The sequence below is a fragment of the Gallinula chloropus genome, assembly GCF_964237585.1.
Source record: "Gallinula chloropus genome assembly, chromosome: 12".
Classification (NCBI taxonomy): domain Eukaryota; kingdom Metazoa; phylum Chordata; class Aves; order Gruiformes; family Rallidae; genus Gallinula; species Gallinula chloropus.
In genome coordinates, this window is record NC_140097.1 from 21352075 (window position 1) to 21371292 (window position 19218).

General features: G+C 44.1%; 1 protein-coding gene across 1 annotated transcript in view; it reads right to left on the minus strand.

Moving 5' to 3' along the window:
• The window catches only part of SFMBT1 (Scm like with four mbt domains 1), a gene marked incomplete at both ends in the record, with an annotated part of 34918 nt that overhangs the window by 8340 nt on the left and 7360 nt on the right, over window positions 1–19218 (minus strand). The window contains 12 exons of the mRNA XM_084269650.1: window positions 658–722; window positions 1853–1895; window positions 3300–3413; window positions 4083–4209; window positions 5590–5672; window positions 7367–7517; window positions 8563–8664; window positions 10177–10274; window positions 11655–11901; window positions 12767–12855; window positions 13305–13545; window positions 19001–19095. Coding sequence (XP_084125776.1) covers window positions 658–722; window positions 1853–1895; window positions 3300–3413; window positions 4083–4209; window positions 5590–5672; window positions 7367–7517; window positions 8563–8664; window positions 10177–10274; window positions 11655–11901; window positions 12767–12855; window positions 13305–13545; window positions 19001–19095 — 1455 coding nt within the window. The remainder of the gene's footprint in view (window positions 1–657; window positions 723–1852; window positions 1896–3299; window positions 3414–4082; window positions 4210–5589; window positions 5673–7366; window positions 7518–8562; window positions 8665–10176; window positions 10275–11654; window positions 11902–12766; window positions 12856–13304; window positions 13546–19000; window positions 19096–19218) is intronic.

Below are 19218 nucleotides of genomic sequence, written 5' to 3' on the forward strand. Positions count from 1 at the left end.
TTAAAATGCTAAGCAGGCACGAATCATTTCTATAAAGCCTGCACTTGGTGCAGCTTCAGATGTGCATTTCACTGCACAGAAACCAGCCGAAGAGGCATTTTGTTGCCAAACAGACAGATCTGTATGACTGTTTCACCACCAGATGTACTTATTCATCACATTCATTCTTGCAACAGTTCAGCAAATTATTAGATTTCACCATCTGGCACACAAAGCAGTTTACTGTCTGAATTGCTTTTGTTTATCATGATTGCAAAGTTATCATAAAAACAGACAAACCTGCTTCCCAAAGCTCGACTCAACAACTCAGGAGCACAGATGCAGCGTGTCTGTTATGCTTCTCCCAACATTATTAAGCACAACAGGTGACAATAAAATCATCTGCCTAGATGACAGCACTCATTGGGCTCTGCATACCCTCTGCCTGGGGGAAAATGTTCCAGGGTAAAAATCTCATTTCCAGGTTTAATTTATGGGTCAATTTCAGGACACAAATACTGCATGGTTTTGTTTGTTCCACTATTTTTTGAAGTTCAGCAAATCATCAAGGGATGAAAAATCTTCAAACTCTTTCCTCCTCTCCCCTCTCCTAGCAGAAGGGTACTGAGCAGCTGAACAGTCAGAGGACTTGGCCAGCCTGCCCTTCCTGATCAGTACCTGAGTCAGATGAGTTCAGTTCCTGGTTCTTTAGTCCATCATGAACTGTCCTTGAAGACAGAATTCTGCAATGAAAAGAAGGAGGTTGGGAAAAGGGACAGCTGGTAAGGGCAGTCCTCAGTTACTAAAAGACTATAAAATTTGATTTGGAAAGGACTACTGCACTGCTACAGCTAGTAGCACTCCTTCCTTGCTTGCAGGCTCTATACTGTACATAAACATGCTGCACAAAGCTACTGACAAGAGTTTACATCTTCCCCTTCGTTTCACATATCACAGCACAAGGCTGTGTACAGCCTTACCTTATGCTTTCTGAAAAAGATGGATTTTAAACCAAAATGACTAGAATCCCAACTACAAACCATGGAAGAAGAGTCTGCTCAGTATTTTAGGAGCAATGAAAACATTGGCAGGACTACTGACGGATCTGGTGTTTGTAAAGCTGAGTGAGTCAATAAACCAGCTGTCAGGCAGGCTACAGAGCACTGTGAGCAGGCTCAGGTGAAGGAGCTTCATGTGCATGACACAGAGACTACAGGCAACTTGCAGGTATCAGCAGAACTCTCCTCCTTGGTTTGCATGGGCCACATTTCATGTGGGAAGGAACAATTAGAAGTTCATCCTCGAAATGACAGCATGCTCACTCAAGCCAGATTTTCTGACCAGCTCTACAAAACTGCAGTGATATATTAGGGCAGCCACATTTTCTACATGTGTTTACACTACAGACTCTGTATTATTTGAGAAGGAAATACAATCAAAGGGAATCTAGTAATTTTCCCTATTAATTACCATTAAAAAAAGGCTCAAGCACAAACTTACACAGTCTTAAGATCAGGCTATTTTTTTTTGATGCACACTCCAATACCTACAGACAGTGCAGTCTTTCAGAAGTGAAAGATCAACAGTTTCAACCCCAGAACTTCAATAACTTGACCTACTCAATAATTCAGCTGAGTGGCACTGGCATTATTAAAAACCAAATTCCATACTACAGCAGTGCAAGAGATCTTTTTCAACATCAACAGGAACTACCAGCATCAAGATAAAGAGTGTGGAATCTCTCAGCCCTCAGTAAGGCACTTCTGTAAAGCTAAATCTCCCCTACGACAACCTGATTTATCTGTTAGGAAAAGGAAAAAAAAAACAAGCCAAACCCCAACAGAAAAATAAAAGCAAAAACCCTGCTACTTACTGTTTCTCTGGTTGAACCACTGCAATTTTTTTCTGCCTGTTTACTGAAAGGAAGAAATAGAAAATATAAACAGCAAGTACAGGAGACAAACAAATGAAACTGCTAGTCCAATATATACACTAGACTCATTTCTTCTAAGTTATCTGCCAGAAAGAATCTATGTTCAGAGTCACCACAGCATCAGATAGCCGACCCATCTGCCCTAGAGACATGCTGGCCAGTGAAATCTGAAGCCACCCAAAAGGTTTACTCTGGCTTTCAGTAAAAACCTCATTAAATCAGGCATGTACCTCCAGTATTCTGTGAAATCTCACTTCTTGTGCATCTTTGATTGCACCACAGCTGCTAAACCACCCATAACACCAACCAAAAATGAATGATATGCTTTCTTTTTCAGCAAAGGTGCTAAAAACTAACCCAAGTTTAGGTTCATAGGCCTAACACCACTTTACTGGTGCAGGGAACTTTAACACCATTTAACGTTGAAGTGAAACAAAGCTAGTTAAAAACAAATGTGCTTTAAGCCAATTCCTAAGGAGGAAAACTCTGTTGCAACTAAGAAAGTCCAACTAGGTGATGGGTCCACGTGCTAATTCTGGCTTTCACAATCAGGTAATGATATTAAACAAGGTAATGCAGCGTGTGCCTTGTCAGCAAATTTTCCCAACAAACTTCTGGATTATTCTTTTTAAAAGCATCTTTTTTCTAATTAGGTTTCCCCCAACTTCCTCCTCTGTGGCTGGCAGTCCAGATGTGTCTCAGATTAGCTTCTCCTGCTTTGACTTGTAGTATGTGACAGTTGATGCCAATCTTAGTGTCTTACTTAAGAGACATTCAGGAAGTTTTTCAGTTTCTCAAACTCCCATTAAGCTTTAATAAACAGAGCTCACAAAGCAGTTGAGAGAAGATGCTATTTTATGCTAATTACAAGTGCAGTAAAAAAGGCAGTAATAGTGTAGTAAAAAAAGGTAGAATTTCCTTTTTCCTCTCCCATTTAGAAAGCTAGTCCCCTTTATTTCAACTCCAGAATGTGTACACAACTCAACCCCACTTTGCTATGCCAATTCATTTTACCTGCCCAAGTGCAAGTGTGAAATGAGTATCAGGGTCAGACACATGGCAAGACCAGCTCAGACAAAAATATACCCAAAGCACGGGCATGTGTGCACACACAGAGAGATGATTTCTTTATTGTGACTAATGGATTGTTCCCAGGCACTTGTACAATGTGCAAGGGTCTCAGCCAACACTGCCGGCTTTGAAGCTGTTGTGTGGCTTCCAACTGGACATAACAGCCAGAGGAACAGTTGCACAAGGCATGGATTCTCTGCCCATCATGTTTCCAAATTCAGTGATGCCTGTGATAACTCTGCAGCAGCCTGCTCCTGAATGTCTTGCCATCTCTACCACCCCAGCTAATCACTGCAAGAAGAAACAGAAGCGGTACCAATTGCTTTGCGAGGAGGCCGGAGCTGATATCCATTCGTTTCACACCAACCCACTGGAAATATATTCATTGATTCCACACTCACTATGCAGTCAGGGACGGGCTTCTTGGAGCCTGTTCAGTTTAGAGAAGCAAAAATTGAAACAACTGATAAAAAGCCTCATTTGGTTAATGCTTGCTATACGTTTGCCAGTGAAGCTGCTTTTACTTCTGGTTTATCTGGAACACAGTATCAATTGTATATTCATCCTCTTTTATTGACCAGATTCTTTCCTGACCTCATCTGCTTCCTCCTAAAGGACAGAGATGGGAATTAGCCACTCACAGAGATGCTCAGTGCACAGTAAGTGCATGCCAATGTACTTCCAATCAAGAAATGTGATTATAACAGAGAACGGCTGATACAGGACATCATCTTCTTAATGAAGAAGCTCTCTCAAAGTTTTCTTCCTGGATCTGGTCAAAGCTGGCTCAGAATGCAAGCAACTCCTCACCAGGCCCTTGCTTTCCCAAAGACACTGATCAGCACTTTACACAGTGCACAAGCCTACCGCTGGCACACCACAGCGCACCAACGTCCCTTCTGTGGGGCTTAAGGAGGCCCTGCCACCCAAGGCTAAAGCAAACAGAATACAAAGAGGGGTTTGCTGTGTTTCCACTAAGAAAATGATAATTTGCTCCCCACATCCAGCAGGCAGTGAGCTTGCTCCAGATACTCCTCAGCTTTGATGGTGGTACTACAGAAGAATCAATGCACTTGCTGTTCTCCCATGTCAGGCTTACCCTCCAGCTGAAGCCAGAGGTAGGAATCTTTCAACTTGGTAACTGTGGCAATGCAAACTTCTTCAGGATCAACTGGGTTCACAGCCTCAAGTTTCATATTCTCTTTAAATCCATGGTCAGAAGTTAACTAGGAAAAACACAGAAGACTTCATCAAAATGCCATCTGTATATCCAGTCTATGATACAAACAGCCACGGACAGGAGCAACACGTGAACACTGAGGCTTCTGAGCAATGCAGAAAGATAGTCATGCAGACAGAGAAAATTTCAGATAATTAGTGCACTGAATACAAGCAGGATATATTATGAACTACAAAGAATTTCAGTTAAAAAAGGCTGTATAAACAGACCTAGAAATGATGATGTTTGTACTCAAGAATGCTGAGTCTCCACAAAAGGACTGAGTTCATTCTCGGCAACCAGGAATTCTCTGCTTGCTGTCTAAGTACTGACAAATAGTCTCACCAGTCTATGCCACTATGTTATCTTGGAAATCCGTTTTACATATGCAAATAACCTTCCTGCCTCATCCAAGTGAGTTCTGGCAGACAGCAAAGGAATTTTACATTTCCTGATAAGTAGGATTTCATTTTATTCATCAATTTAGTCCCTGCTTATAAAAAAAAAAACCCCAAACCTAAGAATGGGTATTTCTCCAGTTCTGGAACACCTGAATTAAAGACAAAAAGGAACAGCCAGACAGAAGACTCTTTCCCCCAGAGCTACTCTTCAACATAATTAGAGGATCAATATATTAGAAATTCTGGAACTAGCCTGCAGTGATCAACTCTTCTCAGGAAATGGGTAATAAATTCAATGATCTGTTCTAAGGTGCCCAGGACAGAACAAGGGCAGCAGGAATTCACAGTCAGCAACAAAAAACGGGAATTACTCATTTTAATTTCTTCCCCTAAGCACTGCAGTAGCCTGTGTATTGTAAATGGAATTGGAAGGCAGGTGTTAATAGCACCCTTTTCTGCTTGACAAGGTATTCTGCTTTGGGACACAGCAATACAGTCACCAAACCAACAAAAGCCTGAAATCTCCCAAGTACTTCAGGCAGTGACTAATGTAAAATGACCGTTTGGTACTCATTTAAGAGGACTCGATATTGATTAATGTAATGGAATGAATTAAGCTGAAATAAAGGAAGGTTGAAAGAGTACACTAAGGAAACCAAAACAAGGTCTATTAAAAAGCCCCGTTTCCACAATTACAGGAGTGCCAAGGATTGATATGGTTTTATGACTCTTCTTACACATCTCCATTTTACAAATGCTCATTTCTTTCCGATCTCCTTTATCACAGCTGAAGCATTTGGTCCCCCACTTCCTTATCCAGGAAGCTGCCATGCACCTATTACTGCTCACATACATTTCCACTTTCTTAGCTCTTCCATTTCCTCAGTGGTCACTGGTACTTTAAGTAGGAAACATGCAAAAGCTTCTCCTTGGAATCAAGAGCTTCGATCGTGTAACAGAGAGATTATCCTGCAAGAGACCCTTACCAAGGGGAAGCAGCTCTGGGGAGCTGCCTCAGCACCACACTGTTTGAGGTAGTCTGCCCAGTCAAAGTCCTGCCCAGGATAGCCTAGGTGAAGAAAAAGCAAAAGGGTTGGTTTAACAGCATGAGAACATAACAAGTCATTCGAAGCTGAAGCACTGGGTCACTCAAGTTTGCCACTGAGCTGCCTGAGGTCAGCCCATAGCATGGTGCTCACACGCCTGACACACTGCAGAGGGGCTTGTGGGCACCTTGATTCCCATTTTTGACTTGAGATGGCATCAAACTGCAAGGGATTTCACAGAGAGCAGCCTGAAGCATGAATCAAGTACATCTGCTAAGCACACAAAGGGAGCAATCAAAACAATGGGAAGCATTTGCAGCCTTTTCCCAGGGCATGGGTGCAATTCTGGCAGGATTCCCATGAGATTACTTCACAAGAGTCATGGCAGCTCTGAAACTTTTAAAATTTTTAATTAGTTTTTTTTTTAAACAGAGCATGCAGAATTTGCCCAATACCAACATATTACTGTCCCAAACAAATGTTAACCACCAAGTCACTGCAGAAGGCAGTCAGTTGCTCCAAGAGACTCGCTGAGTTTGCCAACAGCTGTAAATCTGCGTATGTGTTTGAAGGGAGAGTCTTAACATGGAATCCATTGGGAGACAGAAAGGAAAAGACAAATTAAGTTCTACTTAGAGGAAACATTGCTTCCCTGTGACCTAATAAAAAGCAAGTAACTGAAAGGAACTGGGTGCCTAAGTGAGCTACTGTAAAAGTTCAAGTCTGGCAGCATATTAGCAAGGACATGACTGCAGCAGTTACCCCAACAGTACCTTGGAAGTACTCCCCTACAAGGGACACCTGTGACAAGGGTTTAAGAAACTAAACAAAATTTCAAAACAATTAAAGAATACAGTATTAGCATGATGATCTAAAAAATGTTCAACTACCCCTCAGAGAGGGCCTGACCACAGAAGGATCTATTTATTTTTCTCTGTTTTAACAGTGCCAGTTGGACTCTGCCCACAATTTCCAGGTGAGAAGCTTAAAATCTTTGTCAGCTCCAGTCACATGCCTAGAAAGTGAGGTTTCAACTTTCACATGTAAAATTCTAGGTAACACTGGGTCAAGTAAAGCCAAGACAAGTAACAAGAGGCAAACATCCTATGCTCTCTGCTCCTCACACGTCACAAAACAGTCTGAATTCTGGGGTTGTGAATAGGAGTCCCTGGCTTTACAATACCACTGACATTTCCATTTTGAGAAACCACATGAATATTTCAGTAGCTAAGGATCATTCCCCAATTCCCTTATGTCCCGAAGCAATGTTCCAGCAATCTGCTATCTTGCCTGAGAGGTCCTCTGAAAAAAAATACTTCATTAGCTTCTAACTGATAAGATATTCTAAAAATATTATAAGACATTGGATAACAATGTTCCATTTTGACCAGAAGTGAAAATCCAATGACATAGAGTACAGACTTCTGCTATCATGTTAATTAACGCTGCAATCAGCATTGCCTTCAGCTCCGGCACACACACGCCATTCGACCCAGTGCTCAGACTCCGTGCACAACCAGCATCCCCAGCCACTGGCATCTTCTCCATTTTACTAACTCAAAGCTCCTGTTCCTCACAATTTGATCTTTCTTGTTCCCTGCTTGTGCTACTACACGTATTTCTTCTGTCAAAGTGTTGTCCTAAACGGAGAGCTCTGGGCATTGGCACTCTGCTTCCTTCCAGGAGGAGAGAGCATGACAAGCCTGCACAGACATACCTGGTGGGGGGCTGAGGTTCAAGCCGTTCTTCAGACTCCACTGCACGGGGAAAATACCAGCACTGTTGACATGACAAACGTAAGACTGGCTGGTTGTACGCTCTGGCCTCAAGTCATCAATTTCTATCATGAAATATTTCTCATTGTACACCTGTAGTTAGCCAAAAGAGAACCGTGTGGTCTTTTAAGTAGCAGATTCTGATCTACTGCTCCCTCTCCCCCGTTTTGATAACTTCATTAACCAGCAATGCTACAGGATGGAAACCCTTTACATTGAAGTGTGATGGTAATTAAAAAAAAAAGCCTACAAGAAACCCAACCAAACTTTGGGACTCATAAACCAGCAGCATCCTGTGCAATACCTGGAAACTTAATGAGAGTAAATAATACTAAAAGGCAATGTACAAGCACTTAAAAACTAAGGTGATCAAGTTCTATATGACATTTTCTTATGAAGAAAAGCAAAGAAATTAGAGTTTGAAGCCCTATCACCATTCTATAGTAACAAAACTGCTTATTTCAACAAGGCTGAACTATATCCCAGGATGGACCTTCGCAAGTGAAACCACTGTGCTCCTGAATTAACTAGCAGCAGGACAAGAAACAAATCACAAACTTGCCTGGAACTGGTCACACCTTTTTAGTAATAAATAACCATCTTATTTGAAGAAACTACGTTAGGAGTTCAAAAGAGAGATCACCAAAACATCCCAGTTTTACGTTGCAGAACAACATTTTGCTTTACTGCATCAAAGTAGGTCTCTAGAACCTTCCCCCTGTTTTATACTAAAACAGGAAGGGAGAAGTTGCTCAAAACCTGATTGTTCTGGGTAGTTTTCATTTCAACTTCTAGATCCATGTATGGACCCTTGTCTGAAAACCAGTAATGGCATTAACTTTCGATAAAAGAAACCCCCCAAATCTACCTTCATGTGGATACTGAGGGATTACATCTTATTTTAAAAACTGGGTTTGACTATTTCATCCATTTGACCTTTTGAGCTTGTATCTTTATGGAACTTTTCTCTACTTCCAAATCCATTGTCTTCACCACCAAAAGGTTGCTTTTTTTCCTGGCAAATTGTCCCCCTAAGGGGACATACACAATACTTAATGTGAAAACTTTTAAGCTAATCAAACAATGAGAATTTTCTGAACGTTTAGGAAGAAAAGTAGCAACTGAAGAACCCTGGTACCTTGAGAACTGTAGCAGGAGAGATTACAAAAGGAGCCATTGGGTCCACAGCCTCTAACTTCATGCCTTCAGAGAACGAATGCACTCCAATCACAGGTTTATCCTGAAATACAAAGTGTCAAGAGTGGTTACCTCCATCAAAAAGACATACCTTATGTAACTTGACTGAAGAGGATTAATTAGTTGGTTCTAATAAACAAACATGTTGGAGTGCCAGCAACTTCTCTATAATGAAGAGAAAGCCCCAGCTATGCCGTCTGAGACTGACAGTTTTCTATGTGTTCTAGGGAATTGAGTCCCAAAGATTTCCTCTGCTGATACTCTCCACACAGAAAGAAGACTTCACAATACAGGGTGGTCTGGTATGTCAAGAGGAATTTTTTCCCCTGCCTAACCTCTGGTGCTCATCGTGAGCTAATCTAAAAGAAAACTATAAAAGTCTCCATTGTCAGCCTAACAAAACCCTGCAAAGCAGGGCTCCTGCTCCAGAAGGATGTATATCCCACTCTGTATATGACCTAATACATCCAAGAGCAACAGCATCTCAGTTCCGTTCTGCTTAGAGATCCCAATGAAGCTGAGAAAAATGAACTAAGAACCTGAAGGACTAAATTTAGATTCCTACATCTCAAAACACGTGAAAACGTTTCATTTTAAAAATAAATAAATGAATGTATATTTAAACTCAGACTCATTTGCTACCACTCAGGATATAACAGGACACCTTATCTAGCATGTGTGACTGTCAGGTTACAGGTTAGGGGTATTACATGGAAAGATTTCCAATGCACTTGCACAGGTAAGACACTGTAGTAACCCTGCAGTCCTCTAGAATGACAATAATCATAGAATCATGGAATGGTCTGGGTTGGAAGGGACCCCAAGGATCACAGAGCTCCAACCCCCTGCCACAGGCAGGGACACCAACCTCCAGGCCTGGAGCTACACAAGGTTGCCCAGGGGCCCATCCAATCCGGCCCTGAAAACCCCCAGAGATGGGACACCCACCCCCTCTCTGGGCAGCCTGTTCCAGCCCCTCACCACTCTCTCTGCAAAGAACTTCCCCCTAAAATCTAATTTAAACCTTCCTTCCTTTAGCTTTAATCCATCCCCCTTGTCCTGCCATTCTCTACCCTTTTAACAAGCTGATTCCCCTCCTGTTCCTCTGCTCCCTTCAGGGACTGGAAGGCTGCAATGAGGTCCCCCCACAGCCTTCTCTTCTCCAGGCTGAACCAGCCCAGCTCCCTCAGCCTCTCTCCGTAGGGGAGCTGCTCCAGCCCTCTGATCATCTCTGTGGCTCCTCTGACCCCTCTCCACCAGTCCCACATCTTTCTTGTTTTGGAGCCCCAGACCCAAGGTCAGCTGGTGAACAACCAGAGGTGCCATTTTAAAGGATCAGAACCAGGGATTTTTCCCAGTAGTATAGCTAATGGCTCATGTACTTGTGACATCTAACTTAACAAAATTGTATCATAGATGTTTTAATAAAGGAAAAAAATGGGCAAAACAAAACAGCCTCAGAAGTTTCAGTAACAATGCCTGGGTTCTCTGAATCATTTCTTAGGAAATTTTCATTACATCATCCACAGCATTGAACTACATATTGTCTCTTCACCTTAAAAAGATCTGTAGGAACTGATGACTCCTCTTCCTCCTCTTTCACTTTCTTCAGGATCTCCTGCCACTCTGCTTCACTCTTCAAGGACCTAATGGCTTGAGTGAAAAGAAAGGCAAACAGTGAATACATTCATCTTCCTTCTTTTTCATGGGATGATTTGTGGTCCTCTAAGTGCAAAATTCACATCTGTGCAAACACCTTCCTGCTTTCTTAGACACCTGGATGTGCTACAGACAGGGACTGAAATCAGGCACCAGTATCACCCATATGCTTCCCAGTCTAGTTTTTCTCAGGTAAATGGAGGTCACATCAACTCCAAGGAAAACTTCTGGAAAATCATATGATGAAAAAATAAATCCTAGTAGCTGGGTAACACTAGTCTGTTCTATGCTTAAGGAAGAAGAAAACTCAATTCTGTCCCAGTTGCATAAATTACTCTTTTAGCATCTGTAATTGCAAACCACACATCCCTCTGATAGAAGAGGCACTACTTGTACCAGTGCCATCCCACATAAAGGATCCCTGAAGTCTAAGCCTGTGAGTGTATCAAAGGCTCTTATGTAGACATGAAAAGGGAACAAGCCCAGTGGCTAACTAACATTTTTTAAAAGACATTATTCACTTAAATAGTGCTAGGGAATCTACCCATCTAGTTCCTGTCAGCAATTTGCAATCTCCAGGTTCACAAGCCTGATTTCAGCAGAGCCTGTGCAAGCACCAGCAAAGGCAGCATGCTTAGTTGGTTCAACGAAAACTGTTGCTTCCTCAGCATGATTCTTCTTGCCATAAGGAAAAAACTTGAAAAAATAAAATGAAATAAAGCAAACCCAACTGCTCAAAACAACCTGAACTTCCCCAACCTCTAGCACAGAGCATGCCAGAACCTGCCTTGGCAGAAGAGCTTAAGGGTAAACACTCAGTATTTTCCAGTTTTATGCCAAGGTTTCCCCTCCTCAGGAAAGGAGGAGAAACTTCTTTCACACCTGACCCTGACATGCACCTGCCAGGACAACACAGTAATCTGTCCCAGCTTCTGCCTCTGCTTCCATGCACTCGTTCCCTGGGCTGAGTTCATTTTCATACCCACATAACACCTCTTTAGACGTGGAGTCTAAACTGCAAAAGCTCCTGCTGAGCAGCAGTTCACAAGAGATGACTTTCCACCTGCCCTGGATACAAACCTGCCAGAAAGCAGCATGAAAGCAACCCCTTCCCAGTGCAACCCCTTTCTCAGTTCCACCCCTCCCACAAACAGGTGGAACTTTTTAACAGCCAAAACCATTTGCCAACTTTTGAACGAGTGAGTGAAAAGGCTTGTAGGACTATTTACTGGTGTTTTCACTTCCATTTCATTAGGCAGACTATTTGTCAGATCACATACTGACCATATACACCCAGAAGGCAGATTCAGAGCACCAAAGCAGCAGTAGTATTCTCTAGCCTCTGATCAGCATATCATGTTTCAAAGTTCCTACCTGAAGGTGGCTGCAGGCTATATCCATGTTGAGCTGCCCACCCCACTTGGTGAAGGAAAGGGTCCAAGTAGAATATCCACTGGTCAAACTGGTCAGACTCCCCCAGCCCTTCGTATCGCAGTTTAAGTCTCCCACCAACGTTTTCCACCACGGTGACTATCCAGGCTTCCAGGGAATCCCGGGTGTTCTGGAGTTCCAGTCGGGAGCCTGGTGCAATGAGATCCAATGGATTTTTCCCTCTGTGAAGCTACAAAAAGAACTTGTCCTGTTTAACAGACCAAAATGAATACCATGCTTCCAGTTCTTCACACGCATTCTTTTTGCATAAATGAAGTCTGAGTACAGAAGTGAAGAAATACAGGTCTCTTACTAACAGGGGAAAACAGAAAGGACACAGTTTAGTGATGCTTGTGTCAGACCTCTTGCACCGATTGTGGACAGTCACATGCTTCACTTCAGTTCTCATCATTGTCAAAAGCATTATCACTTACATATTCAAGGTTTGAAGAGAGTATGAATAATCTCTTTCTAAAACTGAGTCATCTTGCATACAAAGATGACTAGACAGAAAAGACACAAAGTTCCAAATGTTACTTTTAAAAATGTCATTGACATCTTTACAAACAAAATATGTTCTGCATTTTACAATCAGACACTAATACGAGCAGCAAATCCTTTTTCAAATGCAGAGGAGGGGATTAAAAAAAACCTAGCAAAGATGCATCATTTAAGTGAACCAATAACCTTCCTATCAGTGAAAAAAAAAGTACTGAAAGGAATTAACTGAAAAGGGGGATGGCATGAGAGTTATATAAACAGAGGATTATTTCCTTAGACTATAGAGAGGAGGAGCAGAACAGGAGGACAACTGAAACGTGAGGGAATTGAAAATGGTCTTTCTTTTGATGATTAATGAACAGCCCAAACCTGCAGTGTCAGATACATTTCAAGACATCACTATCAAAATTCAATCCTTTAAACAGGACACACTAGAGAGTGGAACTCTAAGATCAGCAGCACACTGCAACACTCCCTAAACTTAAAAAAGGAATTGAACTGACAAAGGGGAAAGCCACAACAAAAGCCAAGAGGTGGGGTGCTGGGGCACTCACCCCCTCCAGCAGGTTGGCTGGGGCACTGCATGCTCCTCTCAGCGCCCGCTGAAGGAACTCCTCCTGGTCTGGGATCTTGTCCTTGATACCTGAGTGAAAAGTGAAGACAACAGACTGTGATTCTTCCTGCCTGTCAAAGATTATTCTGATGACAACACCACATTACCACACTCTCACACTGCCTAATTCACAAGCATCTGCCACGCACTCAGCAGTAACACCTGAAAGAAGAACCAAACCAACAAAATTCTTCAAAAGGAATTGCAGTAGAATTTGGTGGTTGAAGATTACGATAGCCACAGGCCTCTGTAAAAATAAATCCAATCCTGAAATTAAACTAACTCCTCTCTGGTGAAAGAAAAACCTGACACTGTAAGTGGCAGGATTTCTGAGAACCATGGCAGGCAGCCTCACCCTGTCATCACCACAACACACCGCCTGCGTATCACAGCAATGGTGACAGCTACCCAGCACACTTACAAAAGACAAAAAGCATACTTCTGTAGGTACTCCCCACTTCTGCATATGAAGTCAATACCTTCAGGCACTTTGAGAATCATCTTGTTCTGCTTGCACCAGCCGATGGGGTGTAAATCAGCTGTCATGATGTCACACCAGAAGTCAGCCTTGCGGTCTTCCCCATAACCATCGTAGCGCAACAGGAGCAACTGCCCACAGGTAGTAATGATGGTGGCGACCCAGTAGGTGTTTTGGTCAGACTTGACAGCAACTTCTAGTTTCATACCAGGGGCAAAACCATTCTGCAAACTTGTATCCACCTGAAGAGGAAGAAGATCATCACATTTGAGCACCTCCCGGAAGCTCCACGGAACAACCGGGAGAACCATTTAGACGTGTTCATTAGCAAAGATCCTCAAGCCAAATGCCATCGGGACTCTTCAGAGAAACAGCTTCAGCACATTACATCACTCAAACTGGGATATACACAGAATTGTCCCTAATGAAGTCTCCTTTGCATTTCAGAGGACCTTTTCAGCTGTGAATCAATACGCCTTGCAATTCATCTTCCTGCCCTGGGCCCGCTGCAGAAACACTTTCCAACTTGCAGCTGGGCTCTCAAGCTAGGTACAACTAAAGGTTTCAGCAACAGCACTCGGACGTCTTGTGTCAAACTATGTCTTTCTACCTCTTTGGACAAAGAGCCTGTTGAAAGTACATACACACATTTAGGTAACAATGTCTGTATGTACTTTCAACACTTGTCTCTTTCGCCATGCTCATTTAAAAAGGCACAAATTGCAGAGTAAGGAATTTGAATGTCTCTATCCTTGGACTGATTCTGTACAAGGCATTGTTCCACAAATGGCACAAAGCATGAACATCAGGGGTTCTTCCTCCAACTTGGGCTCTGACAACAACAATCAGGCAGCACGGTGTGTGCTCTGTGTCGCGTGCAGGCGAGGCCTCTGCCTGCACAGTACCCAGAAACTGAAGTGGGAACATGAAAAAGAGAAAGCAAAATAGTAATTTACTTGTGTCCCTAACTTTTCCTAACTCAAACCATCCTGAAAGTGCAGAAGGACCCTGTACTGCTCTCACTGCAGCGTGTTCCTGAGCTACAGTTAATTCCATGGCCTCAGACATAATTAAAAAATCTGACACATGGATCCCCTGTTCTCACAGCTGAATGTAACTGGTGTTTTTCTTTTTAAGTGGTCCCAAGTTCCATTTCCTCTTTGAATCAACTGTAAGACGGGCTTTCAGTATGATGCAGATGCAGTAGATGTTTTCTGGGTTATTTATTACCAGCTCGGCGCTGACGGTTCAGTAACTGCCATAGCTATTATAGTCTCATCAGCCAGCACACACTGGTTTGCTAAAAATAAAACCAAGAGAACCACCCCAGAAAGAAAAGCATCTGCCTCTGTTAACCCTTCACATGCTTTCAGGTAACAGCCTTACTGAGAGAAGCCCCTCCTTTGAGCCAAGGTGAGCAGGACCTGCCGGCGCCGGGTCGTCACCTCTGCAAACAGACACTTGTCTTGCTGAGGTGATACAGCTCAGACACAGCTGATAGAGATACAGCTCCAGGCTTCGCAGGGTGACTCCCGAGAAGAGCCGTGCAGCTCCCCACACGCACGGGGCAGCGGCCCAGCCTTCGCGGGCGGTGCGTGTGCAGCTCCCGCCGCACGCAGCAGCGCCCGGGAAGGCAGCGCCCTCTGCTGGCAGCCGGGCAGCCCGACAGCGCGGGAAGGGACCCCCGTACGGCTGCTGATGTGAAGTAACCTCAGGCTGGGTTCCAGAGCTCCAAGGAGCCGGACGACTGCTCCTGCAGCAGCACAAAACTGGCCCGGCTCAAACACCCAGAACATTTCTCGGTACCCGTATTGCCGCGTTTCTCAGGCACACGTTCCGGCAGCTTCACCCGAAGAATCGGCCTGGGTCTGTTAAAGAGCCAGGAAGATTTCTCTACCTGATTCATCTGGCATTAACACACCCTCCTGGCCTAACCCAAAAAAAAGTAAAATAAGCTAACAAATAGTCTAAAGTTTGATGTCCTCTGCAGATGTACTACAGCATCACAGAATCCCAGCATCTCCTGGGTGGGAAGGGACCCATAAGGAACATGGAGTCCCACTCCTGGCTCCACACAGGCCCAGCCAGTCAGAGCTGGCACTGAGTCCATCATCCAGATGCTTCTTGCCCTCAGCCCAGCTTGGAGCTGTGACCCCTTCCCTGGGGAGCCTGTGCCAGCGCCTGACCCCCCTCTCAGTACAGAATCGGACACCCAGCCTAAACCTTCCCTGGCCCAGCTTCACGCTGTTCCCTCGGGTTCTGTCCCTGGTCCCCAAAGAGAGGAGAGAGATCGGTGCTGCTCCTTCGCTCCCCTCATCAGGAAGCCACAGAGCCCATGAGGTCTCCCCTCAGCCTCCTCTTCTCCAGGCTGGACAAACCCAGGGACTTCAGCCTCTCCTCCTAAGACTTCCCCCTCCAGATCCTTCCCCACCCTCATTCTCCTCCTCTGGACACCCTCCGATTGTTTTGTGTCCCTCTTGTCCTGTGGTGCCCAAAACTGCCCCCAGTGCTCAAGGGGAGGCTGCACCAGTGCAGAGCAAAGAGGGACAATCTCTAGCCTGGATGGGCTGGCCATGCCACGCTTGATGCACCTCAGGATACGGTTGGCCCTCCTGGCTGCCTGGACACTGCTGGCTCATGGGTAACCTGCTATTGACCAAGACCCCCAAATCCCTCTTCAGTCTGCCTCGGAGAGGATTTTGTTTGGAGCAGTGGGCCAGAGAGTAGCAGCTTCTTACTGCACACAGCACAGGTGGCGATGGCCAGGTACAGTTTGGGACAGCACTGCTTCAGCCCCTGGCCCCTCTTTCCCACTGAGTGTTATTCCCCCACTTTGTGCCAAGCCACAGGTCAGAGCTGGGGACCCAATCCAGCTCAGGAGGGTCAGGATAAAGAACAGAAAAAGGAGGGTTTAGAGCATACAGGAGCACACTGCAAACACACATGTTCAGATGATGCTGAACGCTTACTTTTAATACATGTTGACATAGATCTATCAGTTGCAGAAAGGAATTAGTAAGAGCATTCAACAATTCCAGAGGAAGTGTATTTTGATTTAGAGGGGATGACAACATCCAGTGCAACTCTACGTCTCTTGTAAGCTCTTTTTCCTGCTAGATTGTAGACAAAACAGTTACTTTGATGTCAAGGCTGTTTAAATTTTTAAACACAAACAAATTAAACATTAGAGCATGTTTAGTTTGTGGAAGTAGCTTACATTTTCCAATGCATCTTGCTCATAGCAAGAGCACAACTTTCAGAATTAATATAAGCACAGAAATAAAAAAAAAGTCCCCTCTCCCATCAGCAAGTCTAGGTCTTTGCTATGATTATATTTTCTTCACCTGATCACATGCTCTCCTACGCCATGGGCTAGGTATTTCTCACCCACCACTCATAATGGGAGGCTGGTCAGAGCCTCAGAACTCCAGTATTAGAAAAGAACCAAACAAAACCCTTCAGCTTCCATTTAAAATTTGTTTATTTCAATTTGTTTATGTATTTATACATGCCCATTTGCTCTTGTGCCAATACTTTTCTTCAGCTCAGTTTTTTATACTGTTTTTTTGAGAATACTAAAGTACTCTCTTAGCTCTGCTGACACTTGGTTATAATATCTGACATTCTTCAAGTCAAGCAAGTAGCACCACAGATTCCAACAACCAGTCGCTAGCGTAGAGACATTGCTGCCTGAATGCTCTCACCTGGCATGTCCCAGAATCACACCAGTGGGTTTTTAGGGCTTCATCACATAGACAGGCTGGCACTATTCATAGATTCATAGAATGGCATGGGTTGGAAGGGACCCCAAGGATCACAGAGCTCCAACCCCCCTGCCACAGGCAGGGACACCAACCTCCAGGCCTGGAGCTACACAAGGTTGCCCAGGGCCCCATCCAACCTGGCCCTGAACACCTCCAGGGATGGGGCACCCTGTTCCAGCCCCTCACCACCTTCTGTAAAAAGCTTCCCCCTAATACCTAATTTAAACCTTCCCTCCTTTAGCTTTAATCCATCCCCCTTGTCCTGCCATTCTTTTAACAAGCTGATTCCCCTATCCACTGAGACGCACTGAGGCTCTCCTCCTCTACCTGTTCCAGCCCCCTGCCTGAGTTCGTGCTTTACACATACAGGGAATAATATAAGCACAAAGGTGTGTTACATTGTTTTAAACCTAACAGTGTTTTTACAGACCATGGCCACAACAGCCAGACCTGTCTGACACAGCTGAGCTGGCCCAGAGTGGCATGCAGGGGTAACAAAGTCATTCAAAGTGAGTCTCTTGAGGATTAACAAAATACAAGCTGCAGCATCAAATCAGTGCCCACCACTGTAAAGCTGTTATAATCAGTTTGTGTGAGGCCCAAGCTGTGCCAGCAAGCTGCTTTAGCTGAGATCAGGGAAGGCAAGCCACACTAGGGGAGCAGACAGGCTGATATTCCACTACTGCAGAATGCTGCTGCTCCGATTCTGTGCGGTTGCCCCAGCGTGGGCTCAATGGGTACCACCACTGCTGGTAACCTGGCTCTGGCTGGAGCCTGACTACACCAAGGGAAACAAAGCAAGCACAGGCCTCTCTCCTGCAGAAGCATACCTGAATGTTTATTTTGAACAAAAAGAATAGGTTTTACACCTGACTGTGTGGAAGAGCCTCTGTGAAGCGCACATTTAATGGACATCTTTACTACTAACACAGCTGCCACATTTTAATAGATTCTTTAATGTTTTGCACTTCTAGAGGTTACCTTTGGGCTCAAAATGCTTTGTGATCCTCCATGAACAGCCCTCAGCTTGTTTTCCTGCTGATTTCAGCCTCCTGTATTGAACGTACCAATACTGGACTTGGAAGCCTGAGCACCAGAGTGGTTTCCAAGCAATGTGCCTCACCAAGTTGCTGTCCTCACTGCTATGGTAAGGACCCACAGCCAGTCTCTGAAAGACTGTCAAACAGTAACTCAAATAGAGCTGGGTAAGGATAGAGGCTGTCAGCCTGGAAGGTGGTTCAATTGCTGGAAGAGATCCAAGTGGTTTGGAAACCAGCTCTACACAGCTCTCCTTCACTGATGACCCCCTAGAAGAAGGCAGATCTCCCCCAGTGGGACAGTTCACTCCAGGATTTTACCAACAAACATTTGATTAGAGATATCAAGGGCAAAGACAAGGGCTTATCAAGGCTTCATCCTATCCATTAAGCCTGTGCTCAACAATTATCCTAATCAGTTTCCTAACTACTACAGTCAAGTATTTGGCAGAGCTATTATTTCCTCCTCAGCCTCCCTGAGAGCAACCATTAAAACCTTCTTTGAGAGCACATTTGAATTCTGCTGTTCAATAACTACACCAGTAACTTTCTAAAGCTAGCTCCTCCATAGCAGCTATCCAGCAGCAATCATCAAAAGAGAAAGAGACCAGTCAGTTTGGGTTTTATGAGAAAAAACAAGCTTATCTTCTGGTGCAGAAAAGACTAGAAGCCCCTTAAATTTCAGCATGTAGGGATGATATTGTCCTGTGCTTCATACAGAGAGAAAGCCAAGAAACAATAAAGAAAGTTGAAATTCCTCATTTCTCATTGCTCTAAGAATCATGATTCTTGTTAGTCTTCCAGATTTGAGAGCATTTCTTTCAAAGAACACCCAAACATTCAGTGTATCAACAAATCAATGTGAAGGATAAGTAAATGCCCACTCCCTTACTCACGTGTTTAAAAGATCCGTGGGGGGCTGCAGTTGCTCCTGTGTCTTCTAGATATTCATCCCAATTGAATTCCATTTCTTCCACACTGGAACCAGCATCTGGAAGAGAAGCCAAACACCTTCTAGTTAGCAACCTGTTGGTTTTGGGGTACTAAGAACTACAGCAGAACCCACTTCACTTCCAAATGAATGACTACACCGGTGCACAATGAACTTCAGCTA